This window comes from Miniopterus natalensis, chromosome 5 (genome assembly GCF_054644295.1).
Source record: "Miniopterus natalensis isolate mMinNat1 chromosome 5, mMinNat1.hap1, whole genome shotgun sequence".
Classification (NCBI taxonomy): domain Eukaryota; kingdom Metazoa; phylum Chordata; class Mammalia; order Chiroptera; family Miniopteridae; genus Miniopterus; species Miniopterus natalensis.
In genome coordinates this window covers 70,981,842-71,001,966 of record NC_142085.1, presented here as the reverse complement: position 1 = coordinate 71,001,966, position 20,125 = coordinate 70,981,842, and the positions used below count along the sequence as shown (strand labels likewise).

The 20,125-nt window shown below is 35.8% G+C and overlaps 1 protein-coding gene across 1 annotated transcript in view; it reads right to left on the bottom strand.

Annotated features, from left to right (window-relative positions):
- Positions 1-20,125, bottom strand: part of ENPP3 (ectonucleotide pyrophosphatase/phosphodiesterase 3) — a 66,366-nt gene that overhangs the window by 28,127 nt on the left and 18,114 nt on the right. Inside the window, exons 6-14 of the mRNA XM_016204895.2 lie at positions 19,709-19,806; positions 13,470-13,549; positions 11,359-11,478; positions 10,734-10,843; positions 9,373-9,438; positions 8,458-8,530; positions 5,332-5,440; positions 3,835-3,963; positions 3,426-3,457 (exon numbers count right to left, since the gene is read on the bottom strand). Of these exons, the coding sequence (XP_016060381.2) occupies positions 3,426-3,457; positions 3,835-3,963; positions 5,332-5,440; positions 8,458-8,530; positions 9,373-9,438; positions 10,734-10,843; positions 11,359-11,478; positions 13,470-13,549; positions 19,709-19,806 (817 nt within the window). The remainder of the gene's footprint in view (positions 1-3,425; positions 3,458-3,834; positions 3,964-5,331; positions 5,441-8,457; positions 8,531-9,372; positions 9,439-10,733; positions 10,844-11,358; positions 11,479-13,469; positions 13,550-19,708; positions 19,807-20,125) is intronic.

Sequence of the window (20,125 nt, the reverse complement as noted above, 5' to 3'; positions counted from 1 at the left end):
ATAAGGTATTTGTCTTTCTCTGTCTGACATTTCATTTAGGATAATACCCTCTAGGGCCATCCATGCTGCTATAAATGGTAATATTTCATTCCTTTTTATGACTGAGTAATATTCCATTGTGTGTATATATATATATATTTTTTATCCACTCATCTATTGATGGGCGCTTGGGTTGCTTCCATATCTTGGTTATTATAAATAAGACTGCAGTGAACACAGGGTGCATATATTCTTTCACTTTAGTGCTTTGAGTTTCTTCAGATATATACCCAGAAGTGGAATTGCTGGGCCATAACACAGTTCCATTTTTCATTTTTTGAAGAACCTAAATACTGTTTTCTATAGTGGCTGCACCACTAACAGTGCATTAGGGTTCCCTTTTCTCCACATCTTAGCCCATACTTATTTGTTGTAGATAAATCATTTCTTCATGTCACATAAACTGTGAAAGCTAATTCAACAATTTTACCTCCTAAGACAATTTATTAACCTTTTTTTAAATAAGAAGATTTAAGATTAGCTAATAGAATAGAAATATTAAACCTGTTATCAATGTGGCCTCATTCCCTAATTATGTTATTTTTATTATTGCAACAATTTAGGTTGCAATTAAAAATATAATGTAAATTATATTGTTTGATGTTCTAAGTTTTTATTCCTGTATATATGTATGTTTATCCACTATAAATTTCCCTTCCTTTTTTGAGATAGAATAGATATGTCTAGATTTAGAATGGTAATTTTGACTCTAAATTTTACATGAAAAATATATACTACATTAGTAGAACAAATAAAAATTTTAAAGAAGATTAGATCAATTGCACCAAAAATCCCTTCACGATTGACTCAATTTACACTTTAAATAACCTAATTTGCTTAACTTTCAAATCAAGTCAGTGGTTTTGAAATCTAATAGTCTCCCTATTTGTAAAATATTCATGAATTTCTCACACATTGGAAAGTAATGCTGTTTCTTCCATTATTACTGCTATACCTAGATAGCACATTTTAAAAGTATGTAAAAACAAAAATCAAATTGGTAACTATTCATGTAAAAAAAAAGAAAAAGTGAGGAAATGAGAAACAGACTATGAAGGAACTTTTGCTCCCACATGACCTTTTGGAGAAGAGAAAACAACGCAGATAAGAATATGGGTATAGATGAAAAAGTTCTACGGAAAGTAACCTCACAGGATGATCTGATCGCAAGGGATGCCAGAAGAAATCATAAATTCCTAACCCGGCAAGACATGATGGTAGTCACTCCCCAGACATAGAACTTCTTTAATGAACGGTGTTTCAAGCCCTGTCCATTGTTCTAGTGCAGCTAGGTTAACACATCTTTCAAATAAACAAAACCACCTCAAGAGAGCACATAATCTGGTTAACTATCCTGTAGTCTAATCCCTGCTTTGCTTTCTCCCAACTCCAACACTGCCATTCCCCAAAGAATTTGAGATTTTGCTTATTGGCAATTGTTGAGTTTTGGCTCAAATAAGCTCTTATACAAATTCCCTGCAGGTTTGGATATTTCTTGCGCAGACACGGGGACATGATTTTTTTCTATGTCCTCATTTTCTCATTTATTTTAAGCTTCAATAATTTCATAAAGATTTCAAGCCTGTGTCACTATTATCTCATGCTCAATTTATAGAAGAAAAATAAGACACACTATGAAAATGAACAAAAAACAATTTTAAAAGAAACATTGCTATCTTTTCCAGGTTTATTTTTCTTCTTTTTCATTTATTATTGCTTCCTTCTTGAGCCAATATTTTTGTAACTTCCAGGCAAGGACATGATGGCAGCTGCTGAGTGTGCAGCTTCCTCAGTTACAAGGGATTAGAATGTGCCTTAAGGAACAGAGAACATTTGACAAGTCATACTTTCCTAGCTGGATGAGTTTGCAGCCAGAGTCAATTCAGGGAACATGTGAGGTACACTGCTAGGCCCTGAAGAAGTCCATGATTTTTTTTTGTACTTGAGAATTTGAAATAAAGACGCTAAAGTTGAGATGAAATTTTGGTCATTTTATCCTAAGAAAGAAGTTGACACTGGTGTCAGCCACGCAGCCAGAATGTTGTGGAATTCACTGAGTTGTCAGTTTGGTTTTAGTTATGTTTGTCCAATATAAGCTCAATATAGGCCCCCAAATAGCAGTACTGGGAGTATTGTGCTACTACAAGAAATAATATGCTGGGAATACTGGACTACTTTGTTCATGGACCTGGAGCTACAGAGCCCCTAGAAAAATGGACTACCACTACACAAAGTAGCCTTAGTCCAGTCATGTCATATAATGGTTTTACAAAGCCTATGGCATCCAACCCCCTGTACCAGTGGGATTATTTGAGATTTTTCCTCCCTCACCTCACCAACAGGACTTCAGCTATATGGATCATGAGATGAGGGATAAGAGGGAAAACATGAGTGGATTTAGAGAATCCACAAATTGAAAAAAACCTCAACTACCCACCCAATCAGCCTGAACACACTACATGTATACCCTTCACCAGTAGGGGGTGAGATAGTCTAGCCAGCTTACTCAAGATCAGAATATTAGTGTAAGAGAAAAAAGGAGTGATTAACTCCTTTGTATGTGCGACTTAGTATCAGAACACAGTGAATCACACGAAAGGATTTCTGCTCTAATGGTCATTTCTATGGCAAACTTGCAATGGGTCTCAGGTTATAGTTAAGTTTCTTCTTCACCCACTGTATCTGTAATCATTCACATTTCATCCTAACAGTTTTTACCAAAATTGCATATCACCTATACTTTAAAAAATCTAGCCCCGTCCCAAATAATGGTAAACTCAAGAATATAGTAGTTTAAATATATGGATATAGTAGAGATATATTGATGAATATATTTTAAATATAGAACTATTAAAACTACCACACAAGAGTATTTTCAGGTCTTTCCAGGTGTAGTGAACTCCACCTTGAAAAATTCAGATTGCTTTAAGCATTCTGGAATCTGCCCTGCTCATTTTCTTACCATCTGGGACGTGGGAACCAACAAAAAGCAGTTGCAATTATACTTAGAAGGTAAAGAGATGATTTTTCCCACCTGTACGAAAGATGTGTAAGACTGTGATTCACTATGTTCTGATACTAAGTCGCACATACAAAAATGTGAAAGGTGATGCTGCCTGAAGCTCACTAACATGGCCCCTTTGAATGAAACATCAGCCCATTCGATGAAAACTAGGAGTCAGTGCCAGTGTTACCCCAAACTAATTTCCTGAGTAGGGTCAACTCCAAAATGAAAACAACTAAGATTAAAGCAACTGACATGAATGTAGAATAATGTTGACAGAAGGTATGGACTCAGAAATATAGACTATAAATTTCTTGAGACCCAGATTAAGGTCATTACATTGACCTATATTAATAAATATGTTAGGAGACTGTATACTTACACTGAGGTTCCTAACAATTTCTTCAGAATTAACTGTTTCAAAAGAAAAAAGAAAAATCACATTACAATGGATATTTCACAACTGCAGAAACTGTGAACAACTCAGGTGAATTTGACACGTGCATTTATTAATGACTATGCTCTGGTAAAATTAAATAAAAAATATTTCAAGCAAAGAATTATTTTAGCATTTAAGAATGGAGTAGAATACATTTTAGCCTAACAATATTAGGTATTACCATAGCCTTTATAGACTGACTGCATGAATTTCTCATTTGCTGCTGTGTGGTCTTCCCAAGAAGTTGGAAGAGGGGCCTGGTGATCCCTACATCCTCAGAATAGGGGGCTATGGTTATGTACTTTCAGTTTTAGCTTTTTTTTTTTTCCTATCTGGGCATCTTCATACTTACAGCTATAAAAGTCCTGAGGTATATTACGAGCTCTGATGCGAGGGGCAGGCCCTTGAAACATGTAGAAGTTTACTTGAGAAAAGTAGTCAGTCATATATTCCACCTGGTCACAATAAGTCTGAGCCATTCCTGAAATTTAAAAATATATATATTATTCACTGAATACATATAGGTGGTAACAACTGATTGTCTTTAACCCTGTCAAATAGGAGATCTCCAACCAGGTTTTACTGAGAACCTCTACAGCTTACCCTACTAGTCTACTGTCAGTGGCAGATCCTGAGCTTGCTGGCAGTGGAAGAGAAGGGCTGTGTGTATAAGAGAAGACAGGGCAGGAATATAAAAAGATCCTTTGTTCCATGTGGATCAGTTAAAGTAATTTCGAAGAAAATCCTCTATAGGAAACGAACTAGATTTTATAAGGAAACGAACTAGATTTTATAATATCTGAACTTGTACCCAAGGTAACATGATAGAGTTTAAAATAAAAGTAACACGCGTTCTTATGAAACAGCCCATGAAGAGAATAAGGGTTAGCGGATATTTACTGTTCACAAGGATATTATTTATATTTATATAAGCAGCATGCGCTCTAAAAGCAATTTGGTAGTTAAACCATTGTATTCAACGATTCTTCAGACTACATCTAAATTTTACATTTTAATATTTTATTTTTACATATATAGTTTTTATATCTTACAATTTCTTTTAACAAAATGGTCATTAAAATATTTCTTTTTAATTTTAAAACAATAAGCCAGCATGTTAGAGAATCTTTTTAGAAAATTTTAAAAATAAATTACAATGTTTCCTATTATCTTGATGTCCTAAATATAAACAAAAGTTCTGCAGACCTGCCCTTTCCTCTTAGCCATTGGAGGACAGTGAATATCTTCCCAGAGAAGACAGTTCTGACCAGCCCATCTAGAAAAGGTCCATTGCTGCTTTCTGTACTTTCAAGTACACCATATCTAAAGAAGTGCTTGGCATTAAGTAAGCACTTAAAAAAATATTTGTTGAATGCCTGAGCACTTTACAATTGTGTGAGATGACAGAAAGGGTGGCAGCTGTTCCTGGTTATTTAACTCAGGTTAACCAAAATGAAGAGTTAACCTCAAGTGGACAAACATGATGTGACGGGCACTTTATAGAACTCTATTCCCATACCTGAAAAAAAAAAAAAAATTCCATAGGGCCTGGTAAAACTAGCCAATACAATAAACTGCAGGCAATCTATATGAACAAACACCCACTGATTTGAAGTCCCCAAAAAACATGTTTTATGATTGAATAACAATCCAACCACATTCATTAAGTACTATTATTCAATGTGAGTGTTAGAATAATTAAACTAGATTTTAAATTTTCGTTCTCTATTCATCACAGCCTACCCAAAACTTTTTCTTTACCTATTCAACAGCTTCTAGGTCTAGAAGTATCACTATTCCTGTTGTAAGATATAATCAGTGATAAACTTAATTTTTTAAAAAAACATACCGTGGTCAGCCAAAAGGATTATATTGACACAATTGTCTAAGTTCCGCTGTTTTAGACCTTCCATCAACATTCCAAAAGTGTTATCTACTGATTGTAAGGCTTGAATTACCTAAGGGGTTGGGGGGGGGGGAATGAAGTTTAGATTGTCTTCATGAATTAAAGTTGAATTAACCATGAAAATTAAACACATTTTCTTCTCTGAAATTGCTGGTATTTTTAATAGGAAATCGAAGACCAGTACCCAGGCTACCACATTTACCAAATACCAATTCCTTAAATTTCTATAGACAAAAAATTTTAATTGTGTGTCCTACAAAGGAAGATAAACTACGGTCCAGTAAATATCTGAAAAAAATGTTCAACGTCAACAAACATTTCTCAACTGCAGAGGGTTTGATGATAATGCCCAATGTTGGGGAGGGGAATTTACAGAAACTTCTATGGGAACCTAAATGCGTACACCTATTCTGGAAGATCCTGTAACAACAAGATCATTTGTAATCAAAGAGTTAAAAAGAGCACATTTTGTAACCTAATAATTCCACTTCTGGACACTTTCCTAAATAAACACTTAGGGTAGAAATAGAGATTTATATACAAAGGTAGTCATCACATTATTTACTTAGAATCTAAATACCAAAAAAATAAATAATGCCACAGCTTTAAGAAGGCATACTTGATAGCCATTAAAAAATGATTTTAAAGCAAAAGGGCATAGGAAAATCTCACAATACAATGGCAAACATAAAAAATTAAAACCAAACTGTATACACAGTAATACATATTGCATAAAATACTGATTTCATTTTTTAAATATAGTTAGCATTTCTTAGTCAGCACACATGAACAGAAAATGAAAACGAAATATATCAAGATATTATCAACAGTGGTTATCTCTGAAGAGCAAATTAGAGTAATTTATTATCTATATTCTTTTGTGTTTTTAAATTTTCCTATACTTTATCAATACAGTACACTGAACTGACTTAAGTTTTAAATGAATAACTTAACTGACATGACTTCCGCCCCCCCCCCAGTGAATAAGTAATTAGCCATGGATTTGGGGGGAAATGTTTATCTCTCTTAGCACTATTATAACAATGATTGCCCTTTCTTCTTTTTTTGAGGAAGAATTCTACTAGCCAATTTATGTTACGAGCTTTAGTGCATGATCTCATGAAATCCTCACAGCAAACACGCATGGGCGGTGCCATCGGGACTTCCAGTTGTAGAGACCAGGAAATTGGAGGTTTAAAGTTAAATAGCATGTTCACGGCCCCACCGTTAATAAGGGGCAGAGCAGAGCAGCACTTGAACTCAAACCACCCTTAACTATTGCTCAATCCGTCAGCTCGGAGATGCCTTCCTGATCCTCATTCTTAGGGTGACCATATACTCTGGTTTGCCAGTGAGAGTCACAGTTTCCACCTGTTGTCACAGCATAATTACGTCCCCTTTCACACAGTCATCCTGTTCACTCCTCCCTCCTACACTAAGGGCCCCTCCGCCTCTGTCCTCTCCCAGCACCTGGGCACTCTGCCACTGTTAAACTCTCCGCGGTTTGGAGGTCATCTGTGCCCGTGACTGCCTCCCCAGGAGAGGGTGTGTTCCTGCAGGCAAGGGACTGCACAACCCGACGCATCACAGGCTTCCTAAGCACAGGGTCTTTCGCTAAGTACACACTCCACAGACGGCACATTTTACTGAACATGAAGTGACGATGCCAGCCCCAGCTCTAGCCCAGACAAAGGGGTTAGCTGCTGTTGTTATTCTTACCATGATCTTGCCATTTGTCTAGCCATCTGTCCTTTTGTCTGTCTGTCCACTTGCTCATTCTATACGATCATCTAATGTGCACAGCTCCACCCTGGATCAAGCTGTTTGTGAATGTTTTTCCTGTTGTTTTCAGAGGAGAGCTTTCTAACCAGCCCCAGCCCTCGTCCTACCCAACCAGATTAGAACCTCCTCAAAGTCCTCTCAGGGCATCCTGATCTTTTCCTTTGCAGCACTTTTCATAATTATACTTAAATTTTATTTGGGTGCTGAACTAGAGCATTGATTAAAAGAAAAAGATGTGGTGCCTAATATTAAGTCAATTCTAGGGATCAGACAAATGCAGATTACAGTTTACTCTCTCAAGAGATTAATCATATCAAATATGGGTAACAATTAAAACAGAAAAAGAGAAATGGTGAATATGCTTTAGGTAGTTACTGAGCCAATCACTGTCAGAATAACCCGGTGAAGTGTTAAATTCTGTGCTACAGTTTCGAGTGGTGTTGAAATACACAGAGACCAAAGGGTTAAAGTGGTAAGAATGAGCTGGGCCTTATATTAGAACTCATTGTGGTTTAATGGGAAGGAAGAGAAACGGCATTTCTGATAAACAGCAAAGTCATGCTGCCAGAATAAATATGCTTGCCAGAACAAAATGCCAGAATAAGTTGTTCCAACTGAGGACAATTGAGGATAATTGTTACATGAGTTTCCATGGGGTAGGAAAATGCCATACTCACAAGGGCCTTTGCAGCTTTATATAAATGGATTTTAGAAGAGAGATTAAGTTTTGCTTTTTTTTAAAGTAACATTGAAGAACTCGATTTGTTATAAAAGCATAACAGAATGGTTAAATAATGAAGAAACTAATGTTAAAAATTCTACTTCAATTATAATGGGAATCCAGGAGGGAATAATTCTGCCTGAGGCAATAACATGTTAAGTCCAGTTACAAGGAACTTATAGATGGAGCTGAGCAAGGAGAGACAGCTGGGTGTCCCATAATGGACTTGCAGGTGACTTAGCTTCAACTGGTTACATTAACATGTTGGATTGGCACACGCAGTATCTAGCCTTGATGTTTTCATTACATGAAATAACAGCGCTACATCTAAGCATTCAAAGGTGTTTACCAAATGAACCAAAATGTGGTTAATAAGATAGACATCCTCGTGTAACTATTTTATGGTTAATAAGGCAGATAGTCTGTTCAAACTTTTAACAATTTTTATCTCCTCATGTATATATATCAAATACATTTGTATTCAGTGGTAATTAAAGAACACCATTTTACTTTGTGGGTTAGGGCTAGATGATTTGACATTTATATGTTTAAAAAATAAAACTTACTTGGGCACTAACTGGTCCAAAATTATGTCCTGCAGAATCCGGCTGTTCCACATATAGTGTATAAAAATTGGGTCTAAAGGTAAAATTAAAACAGGAAAAGACATTATTGATTTGGAATAAACCTATAGGTTGGATTTGGGGAGTTTGTAAATCTAGAACTTTATGGCAGTTTTCCTCTCTTTTTCTCGCCTCCTTCTATTCATCCAGAGGTTCTAGCTGGCCCCATCAGGGATAGTCTCCACATGGGAGACTAAGTGTGGGTCTGACTCAGTAACAAAAATCTGTTTCGTTCTTGCCATTAAGACCTCTCTTGGGGCCCTGGCAGGGTAGCTAAGTTGGTTAGAGTGTTGTCCTGTTACAGCAAGGGTGCCAGTTCAGTCCACAATCAGGGCACATACAAGAATCAACCAAAGAAGGCATAAATAAGTGAAACAGCAAATCAACATCTCTCCCCCAACCCTGAATAAAAAAACCCAAAAGGCTTCTTTGTGTGCCTCGACCCTTTATGTTTTTTGCTGCCTCAGTTCTGCCATTCTAGCTTTCCCTTTAAATGCCTGGCTCCTGCTGCACTGATGACCTGGAGCTCTCTTCCAGGATGCTCTGACTCCAGCCTGTTGCCATGGCGCTGCTGGCATCTTGAGCCAGGCCTCAGACCTGAGTTTCAGATCCACTCTCAGCTCTGCTCTCAGCCCAGGTCTGGTCCTGTGATATTTGCCTCTATTCTCTCTCTATTGTCCCATAGTGTCAACTACATTCTCAAGAGCTACAAGTCAAGTGCACTTGGGAATAATTCTTTAAAAATGCCAATTAAACGGCAATATCAAGTTTCTTTTTAAAAAATGGTCATTCAAAGTAAAGAAATAATTTCATTTTATACCCACGAATATCCCACTGTGCCAGAACTTCTGATACTACCTTTCATCTTTGGGTAGGTCCAGCCATTTCAACAGTGTAAAGATCCTCTGTTCATATGGGACGCTGCTGCAAAGTGGAGTAAATAATGGTTTTAATTAATCAAATAAAAAATAATTCCATTAGATTAGATTCTCACTGAGAAAGGCAGGTGGATATTTTTGGATATCCACTTTGTGTTCAAATATGATCAAAATACTGAAAGGAGTTCAGTATTACTTAAAAGGATTCCTGTTTTCAATACTCATATAGAGATACACTTGCCTCACTAGAAATTAAATATAGTTTCCTTCCCTTCTCATCTTTGTCTCCTTCAATTTTCCCAACTAAAATAAAAATACCAAGAATTATTATCCATTCATTTATTTATTTTTTTATTTCTTTCATTCATGTGTGCACTTATAGAGGAAACTCTTAGTGCCAAACACTATTTGTTGATTTTGAACAGAATTGGTCAGTGAGCAAACCAAAGACACCCTTGTTCCTGAAGATTACATTCTCTTGAAGGAAGACCAAATAATGAACAATAAACCTAAAACATAAATCATAGTGTGCTAAAAATAAAATGCTGTGAAAAACAAGAGAGACAAGCAGAGAAAGGGACACTGAGAAAGCGGGGTGAGGGGGTTGGGATTCAAAATCTTAGTGCAATCAGGCTAAGAGGAAATTGAGAAGGTAATTTTTGAGCAGTGCCCTGAAGGAGGTGAGAGTACAGGCTGTGCAGGTACAAGGAGTGAGATTATCTCAGACAGAGAACAGCCAGCTCAGAGGCCCAATAGTAGAAGCAAGCCTGGAGGGCTGAGGCCCACTAAGGTCAGTGTGGCTCCAGCAGAGTGAGCACGCAGGGAAGGAACGAGAGAGGAGATCTGAGAGGTAGGGGTGGGGGACACTGGGGGTCATACTACGTAGAGACTTGTAGGCTTTTACTGTGAGTGAAGCTGGGCCATTGAAGTTTTCAGAGCAAAGGAGTATCATAATTGGACCTATGTTTCTTTGTGTGTGCTTTTTTTAAGTAATCATCCTGGCTGGTAGGTTGAGAATAGATTGTAGGGAACAAGAATAGAAGTAGGGAGATATATAAAGAGACCACTAAAGTAATAAAGGCAAAAGACGATGGTAGCTCAAACCAGTGTTAATGCTGGAGGTAACAGAATGTTCTCAGTGCATATTTTGAATTAGAGTGACAAGCATTTGCTGACAGACTGGATGAGGGATGTAAGAGAAGGAATCAATGATGACTTTAAGATTTTGGGTCCCAAAATTGGAAGAATAGAATTACCATCAAGGTTAAAACCAAAAAAAAAGAAGAAAAAATTCTAATCATTCTTGTCTAGATGGAGTTATATCTGCAAGTGCTTCATTACCGGTTGTAAGTCTGATATATGTCAGGAAAGGAGCCATTTATAAACACGTCTGATCCTGGCCAAAAGTAGGAAGCAGCTTTTAAGCCTTGATACCTTGCTGTCAGCCAAATCTTTAAGAGAAAAGTTAAGTTGAAGTCAAGGGAATAATCAGTTTGGGTAGAAATGGAGCCACATATTAGAAACTAAATGATATTAATAGTCTCAAAATTTATTCAATTATTAAAATGTATTTAAATTATTAAGAAATTATCTTTGTAACAGTTAAAAAATATATCATTATCCAGGGATCCACCTGAAAAATAAAAAATGAAGTGGTAAGAAAGAAAATCTTTTATTTTAAATTGGTAAATTACAGTTTTCCTTTCCTTTTTAAAGAATTATAAAACAGAAAAAGGGAAAAAAAGATCATCTTTCTAAGTAACTTCCAGATTGATATCCAAAATTCAACAGAAGGTCATTTAAGTGAATAATCATAAAGGCTATGAATAGTGGTTGAATACCTTCCCACCCCCAGTCCTTAGAACTAGAAAGATAAGGTAAAGCTCAAAGTAGAGAGAGAAGAGGGGCCCACTGTCTCAGTGGGATATGGAGGTTACTTTGGTGCCATAAGTGGAATGCTACGTACTGGTTGCCCTTGCCACCAGGCTGGATTATCTTTCTCCTTTGAAGAAAGTGAAAAATTCTTGTTGAGGTTTACATCATACATATTATTGTCAATGATGCCATGTGATTCTGGATATAAGCCCTAAAATAATAATTTCAAAAGAAGATTTAAGATAAAATAACATATTAATAAAACATTTAAATTGAAATAGCATAAGATCTATAATCATATCTTGGAAGAATGTCATATACACTTCAATGTAAAACCCCGGAATCTGAATCCAAATACCTAGTTCTACCATGGCCTATAGCAGCAAGTGAATGATATTAGGTAAATGGTTTGTGTTGATGATTTTAATATAACCCTTGTGAGATTAAAAACTATTTGTTAATTAAGGTTCCCTGCATTACAGTAAGGACTAGCCACTGGTTATGTCAGCAGTAATGTCACAAAATTTACTACATAGAAGCTTTTAAGTATCAAATTTCCTAGCAAAATAGATTAAAGTGTGTCACCAGCATATTAAAAGGGAGCCTGCCAAGTCACTACCCATCTTCCCTCAATCCAATCATTTCTTCAATCCAACCACAAATATTCATTCAATCATTCCACACACTTTCATTGAATGTCTATGAAATCCCATGCACTTGTAATAACTTTCAGGTATTTCAGAATATATATATACATATGAATACATATATTCAGTCAATCAGTAGCAGTTATAATTATATAATTTCTTATTTATATATACATACTTATATAAATTGCATCTTATATATGAATTTTTATGTTTTTATGTACACATAGGGTGAATTCTTGTTATTCATAGTATATACAGTTGTTGCCAACACCAAATAACTGCACCAAATAACTCTCTAAGGAGACTACAGGGTTAGGCTCCTGTGAGCCTCTGATCACGACAGTTTTGTCTACTGACCAATAAATAATCTTGTTTTATGTGTATTTCTGTTTAAAAATACATTATTTAATGAATATTGTTGGTTCACAATAACTCATGCCTGAAAGAAGCATATTGAACACACACATTTTCTCTGTAAGACGCATCACAGCCTTCTTGCTCTTAGGAACCCTAGACAGCATTTTAGCACTACACTTGAAGGGCATTTTAAACAGGAAAATCACCAACAAAAAGCACAAACATACAAAATGCATGGCACTAAACAGACAATAGACTATAAGAACAATGTTTACAATATGAGAGCTAAAACAAGAAAACAGAGTGGCGCCTTGCTAGACCTCATCTGGGAACATGTGAGTTGGGTAACGCGAATTTTTTGCTGCTCTATGAATGTTTTCAAATGACTATGACCATATCACAAGCATTGATTTTGAAGTACAAATAAATTTTAGCAAGTAGGTGAATCTGCAAATGCATAACATATATGTATATGTGTGTGTATTTATACATATAGATACACACACATACACATATATCTAATTATTTAAGGGTTTAAATTTAAGTAAGTTATACTCTACAGCAATAACAGACTAAATACAAAGTTGTAAAGACACAGTTATGGCTTTGGCAATAAAGGCTGAGGCAGAGGCCTCCTTAAAAAGTTCTAAACCTACAAATGTTAAATAACTTCATTTTCCTTTGAGTTCATTTTGATCATTTCACTTATGTCTTTTCATACATTGAGGAGAATTTACTTGCTTTATTTAAAGAGATATAGCCAGTATCAATTCACTTATGAAACAATGACTTTATCAAGTTAAATATAATGAAAAGACTGGGACAGAAAGAAATTCCCCACATCAAAGTGGCTGTCCTCATTCGTAGCCTACCATTCCCAGCGGACCTTCAGATAAGTGAGGCTAATCAAAAGATCAGAGGAGAATGGTATTTCTCACACCCAAGAGGCTACCTGGCCTATGAAAATGGTGAATTAACCTATTGCCTGGACACTCATTCATATTTATCACTTCACGGCAACACACTGGCCCCATACTGACCCTTTCAAGCCTGAATTAAGCCATGAACTATCACCATATGTGTTTGTAAAATGTGTGCCATGGCTCCTCCATCCAGTTCCTGCCTAAATATGTTTGGTAGTGTGGTTAGTTGCCTGTCTGTGGCCTGTCAGCCTTCCATAGGGCCAAGTACTTACCGTGACAATGGTATAATGATTTGGAAAGGTCTTGGTTGGATAGACAGATCTCAGGTATTTTGAATGAATTCCACACATTTCTGCAACAAAGTATAGTGAGAAATTAAGAAGTTGTTAGTCCTTAGAAGTTTTTTGGGTAACTAAAAATCTGGACATAAGCTTCCCAGAGAAATAGAAAACTAACTAAAGAATGGGTTGAAGATGGAAAGAGGTTGAAATTCTGAAGCCTGGAATTCCTCAATTCCTAGGAATGACAGTTTTTAGGAGAGGGCTGAGCTAAGTCAAGGGACAGCAAAATAATTTTTCTATAAAGAGCAAGATAATAAATATGTTAGGCTTTGCAAGTCCCTACGATCTGTTGCAACAGTTCAAGCTCTGCTCTTGAGACCCAAAAGCATCCATGGACAATGTATAAACAAATAAGCATGGCTGTGTTCCAACAAAACGTTCTTTATGGTTATTGAAATTTGAATCTCACATAATTTTTATGTGTCATAAAATGTTCTCTTCTTTTTTCCTAACCATTTAAGAATATAAAACAATGCTTAGCATTTAGAGGATCATACAAAACTGGGCAGAATAAGCTGGATTTGGACCATGGGCCACGGCTTGCTAAGCCCTGAGCTAAACATACCCTATATTATACTCAGTCAGCTTTATGTGCTTTTGCTGTTCACCCACTTTCTGACCCAAGCCACTACATTAGAATTTTTATATAACATTTGCATCTCAGCTAATAGTTCTTATATGTAAAGCATCCAATATAACAGAAGTCAACACAACTACTACATAACTAAAAAGGAATTTTATTTGTGTAAATGCATAAGCCCACGTCATGTAGTAATGTTTACAAAATGAGCTAACTTTGCTGCTTATTATTTTCCGCAGTTTCCATTTGATGAGTGAAGTTTCCTGTAATTTGTTTTCCACAAAGCATGGCATAAATTTTGCTTTCAATTGTTCTCTTGTTTTCTGTCTGTACAATCATCTGCTTAAGGAAGTCAGAACCATTAGAGCATTGATATTTCCTCTGCAGCAGCAAAGTACAAGAACTTTTTCATCCTAAAACCCTGTCCACTCTAATTCTAAAAGAAAGCCTCACCATTATAGGTTCTATTTAGTTTAAACCAAAAACTGAAAATGATTGTTGTCCAGTAAGTAACAAACTTTGCAGCTTGAAATAACAAATGTTTTCTCAAATACATTTGGAGTTAGTCTCCTTTCCAGCCTCTAGTTCAGTGTTTCTAATATGACCCAGGAATTTCCTCTTTCAGAACCTTCTTGAGATCCATATCAAGTCTATTAAATAGGACTCTGGTGGGGATGAGGGGCTGGGTGGAAAGTGAAGAAAAGGGAGATCAAAACCAAAAAATCTACATTTTTAACAGCATTCGAGTGGTTCTGATGTACTTAAGTTTGAGGCCTGCTCTAGGAACAGACTCATAGGTCTAATTAAAGATTAAAATACTTTTAAGTCAGTGCTGCCAATAAATGAACCTGTCCTCAGTCAGGGAAAGATGTATTTAATATTGTTAAGATGTCATATGATAAGGAAATGAAATAAAATATAATCCACTTATAACTAAAAGAATTTAAGTGGGGGGGAAAAAATCACACAGTAAACAGAGAGATAAAGCCAGTTTCTGTTTTTATTTCCTTCAACCATAAATGACACAGGAAAATTCTTAAATGTATAAAGATACAGAGAATTAAATAAAATACAAACTAAACTACAGGTATTGTGAAAATATGACACCTCCCTAGTTCAAATGTCTTAAACAGACACACCTACTATCTACAGACTCAGATGACAATTTTGGATCACCTGCCTTTGAACCAGAGCTATTATAGACCAATTCACAGAAAACAAGATCTTCTACCATTGTTTTCCCAGATGTTAGGGATCTAAATTATGGCTGAATAGAATAATTCTGAAAGGACACACAATAAATTGATTAGAGTAGTTGCCTCTGCAGAGAAAAACCAGGAATATCAATAAAAAAAAGGACGTTTTTTATTGTTGTTGGTTGGTTGTTTTTTACTATATACTCTTTAATGCGTCTAGTTTGCATAGTTTACTGCTTAAGAAAACATTTTTTAAAGTTCCAGTCAAAAAATTTTGAAAATATAAATGGGAGAAATATATATCCATAGTAACTATGAACTATAAGAAGGAGCAGAAGACTAAATGGATGAATAGGTAAAACAGCTAAAGACTGTACAGATATTGCAAAAGTAGTACCAGGGAGCAAGTTTATAGTAATAAACACCTACATCAAAAAAGAAATTTCAAATAACCTAATTTTGCACCTCAAAAAAATAGAAAAGAAAAACAAAGTAAAGTTAGCAGAAGAAAAAAAAATAAAGACTATAGCAGAAATAAAATAGAGAATCAAAAACAAAAAATAGATATAAAACTTTATGAACTGAAATTTATTTTCTCAGTAAAATCAGAAAAGAGGAGACATTACAACAAATACCCAGAAATAAAAAGGATTATAAGAGAATACTATGAACAATTATACTTCACAAACTGGATAACCTGGAAGAGAAGAACTTCTAGAAACAACAACTTACCAAAACTGATTCATAAAGAAATAGAAAATTTGAACAGACCTGTAACTAGTAAGGAAATTTAATCAGTAATAAAAACCTTCCAACAACAACAAAAGCACAGGACCAGAGGGTTTTCTCACTGGCAAATTCTACCAAATATTTAAAGAATTAATGCCAATGATTTTCAAACTCTCTCAAAAAACTGAAGTGGAGATACTTCCAAACTCATTTTATGAAGTCAGCATTACTCTGATACCAAAGCCAGAAAAAGACACCATAAGAAAAGAAAACTACAGGCCAATATCCCCAATAAACATAGACACTAAAATCTTCAACAAAATGCTAGCAAACTGGATTCATCATCACATTAAAAAAATCATATATGGTGACTAAGTGGAATTTATCCCTGGGATGCAAAAAAGCTTCTGCAAAGCAAAGGAAACCATCAGACTGAAAAGGAAACCTATAGAATGAGATAAAATATTTGCAAACCATGTATTTGATAAGGCATTAGTTTCTAAAATATATAATGAACTTTTACAACTCAAAAGAAAACAACAAATAACCCAATTTTAAAATGGGCTAAGACTTGAATAGATATTTTTCCAAAGACACAAACAGCCTACAGGTATATAAAAGATGGTCAATGTCACTAAACATCAGGGAAATACAAATCAGTACCACAATGAGATATTACCACCCACTTATTAGGATGGCAATTATAAAGAAAGAAAAAAAGAGGAATGTTTTTTGGATAAATGTGGAGAATTTTGGTGAAGATATGAAGTTACAACCTTTGTACACTATTGATAAGAACACAAAATAGTGCAGTCACTGTGGAAAAATGTGAAGTTTCCTGTAATAAAAATATAGCTACCATATGATCCAGCAATCCCACTTCTGGGTATTTATCCAAAAGAATTGAGGTCAGGATCTCAGAAAAATATTAAGATTCCTATGTTCAATGTAGCATTATTCATAATAGCTCAGGTATGGAAACACCCTATAAATGTTCATCAACAGCAAAATGATTATCAAATAAACAAAAAATGGGTTTTTATAAAAAGTAGCATATATATATATATATGAACTTTATTCAGCTTTAAAAAAGAAAATCCTACAATAAGCAACCACATATATGAAACTTGAGGAAGTGAAATAAGCCTGTCCCAGAAAGACAAATACTGCATGATATTGCATATATTAGGTATCTAAAAGAGTCAAACTCATAGAAGCAAACAACAGAATAATAGTTGGCAGGGGCTAGAGGGAAAAGCAAATGGACAGCTGCTAATCAGGGAGCATAAAATTTAGGTTACACGAGATGTATACATTCTAGAGGTCTGCTGTACAACATTATGCCTATGCTACATTGGACGCTTAAAATCTGTTAAGTGGGTAGATCTCATATTAAGTGTTGTTACCACAATAAGAATTTTATTTTATTTTATTTTTTTAAATATATCTTTATTGATTTCAGAGAGAGGAAAGGAGAGGCAGAGAGAGAGAGAGAAACATCAATGATGAGAGAGTCATTGATCAAGCCCGCAACCCGGGCATGTGCCCTCACCAGGAATCAAACCCCGATTGCCTGGATCCCAGGTAGACGCTCAACCACTGAGCCATGCCCGGCTAGGCCACAATAAGAATTTTTTAAAAATAAAGAAGAGAAGGAAGAAGAGCAGAAGGCAGACAGCAAATGGCATCTGCTGTGGAGAATTTAAGTGTCTACTGTTCATGAATGTCAACCTCGCTAACCCTAATCTTCAAAACTCTGCATATGTTACCTGCCAGATCTACTTGTTACTACTAGTCTTGTTCTATCCCTGGTTTCCTACCTGACTTTCCAGGAAGCCTGGCTGCCAGTTCAAGCCAAATCACTTCTATCCCACCTGACATCTGGGGCTGGCCCTTTGTTTCCACTCACCCTGAGACAAGACAATGACCTGGCCTTCTCACTAGAGTTGAATCCTGAGAGTTCCCTTGGTAGCCAGTGATATGACTCTCTGAGCTGTGGTATTAGTTCATGCTCAGTTTCCACAACCACTGTAGCCAAACTGAACCCAGGCAGCTTAGTGAGGCACTAGAGATGGGGTTCTAGACTCCCTTAAAGTGATGCCTGCTGTCACGAAACTGACCTCAAGCCTACCATTCCAGGGAGGTCCTAATTCTACTCTTTAACCACCTCTGCTCTTAATTGGACCTCCTAGAAAAAGCCCATTTTGCCTTAGTTGACCTAGATAGTGATGTCTTCACAAAGGATATTGTCTGGTTGACTTAAAAAATATTTTAAACCTTAAGGGTAAGGTCTCAATGGCCCAATATTTCATTAGCATTATTTCCAGTTCTCAATGGCAGGAGAAAATAAAATAATTCCACTTCAAAGAGGTTCAGTTCAGCCTAGCTAGTTAAATTCTCCTTTGGACACAGAATTTGATATGTAGATTATTAAGGGAGATTCAGATAAGAAAATAGAAACCGAGAGGTATTAACTAATTTTTCAGGCCAAAGTAACTCAGCAATATGTGATCAGTACTGAATTTTGAGCTAGTTCTACTGGAGCCCCAAACTCTTAATCTCTTTGCTAAAGATCTGTCTCAGAGAGTGAGAAGCTGAGGAGACAAAATACCTTGTATTGTAGGGGAAGTAGTTTATCTGTCTACAATCATAATTTTAGAGCTGGAATTAGCAGTAGAAATCATGAGATCTAATTCTCTCATTTTACAAATGAGGAAACTGAGGCCCAGAAAGGATAACTGACTTACCCAGGGTCAAACAGGAATTTTTAAATTTGGAGAATAAAAAAACAGGAAACCAGTAAAATCATAATAAAATTTGAGGACCTTAGAAGTAAAAAAAAAAGGGGGGGGGGGCGGGGCTGGTAGAAGGAGGAAGAAAGAAAGACAGGAATTAGAAAGCAGTGACTAATATAGACCCTGGAGCCAACCCTCTGATACTTCTTAACTCTGTGTCTTTGGTATCCAATTCCTCTTTACTATTAGCTTTATATTGTATGAAGACCAAGTGCCCTAACACAGAAGTATAATATCATAATAAAGACTATAAAAATGGTTATAGTAGGAAGTTAAAATCATCCAATGTACACTACGGATATATTCTCACAGCATTCCTATCAGGCTGAAAGTGACCATTTTATATATGAAGAGACGATGGCACCAATAGGTGAGACAAATTGCCCCGTCATCTCACACCTAGTAAATGGTAGAGCCAGGTTCCAGGTACTTTGATTCCAGAACTAGAAATAGATACTAGACTATTCACTTACTGAAGTATTGGTATGTGCTGGCTCTGTCTAGTCCACTCAGGCTTCTTCAGGATCCTGTTTTTGCTGGTCATATCTACCTTGCTGAGACTCAGAACCCAGGCCTGACAAACACCAGTTTTGAGACAATATACATGAACAGATTTTCATAGAGCAGAAGATATATTCAAAATATAAGACAAATCAAAATTAAAAAAGAGATGAACATGCTACCAAAAAAGGAAGGAGGGGCCAGCAAGGATGAAAATAGATATCATGTAGTAAAGTCATCAGGATCTTGAGAGCACCTAGACTAAGACAAACCACTAATGTTAAAAGTCAGAAAGAGCTGTGCACCATCTAAAGACTGACTAACTAGGTGTCCCTATCATTCACTTGCCTCCAGTTGTAGAAGACTTACTCATTTTATCAATATTAGGCATCAGAGTGCTCCATGTCTGCAAGTATTCAGCTCTAAATCCATCCATGGAAAACAAAATAACTGGTGGCAAGTCAAATCTAAAAATGGAAACAAAAAAGTTCATTCTTTTGAGTGTTAAAAAAAGATACTTTTCTGTACTACTTACAATTCTCCAAACTAAGAAATTCTTAGAAAAAAATAGTTCTAGGTCAAGTTTTCCTTTCTATTTTTTTTTTAATTGTTATTCTCCTTAATAATCAATACTTCCAGTATTTCAGTAATCTAATAAAATGGACTATATTTTTTTAAAAACACAAGTATTACATAAATTATGTGGGACTTTCAATTTTGAGATCTACTACTCTGAGTTCTGGAGTTTAAATAAGTTTGGCTAACTTTATTTCCATACATACATAA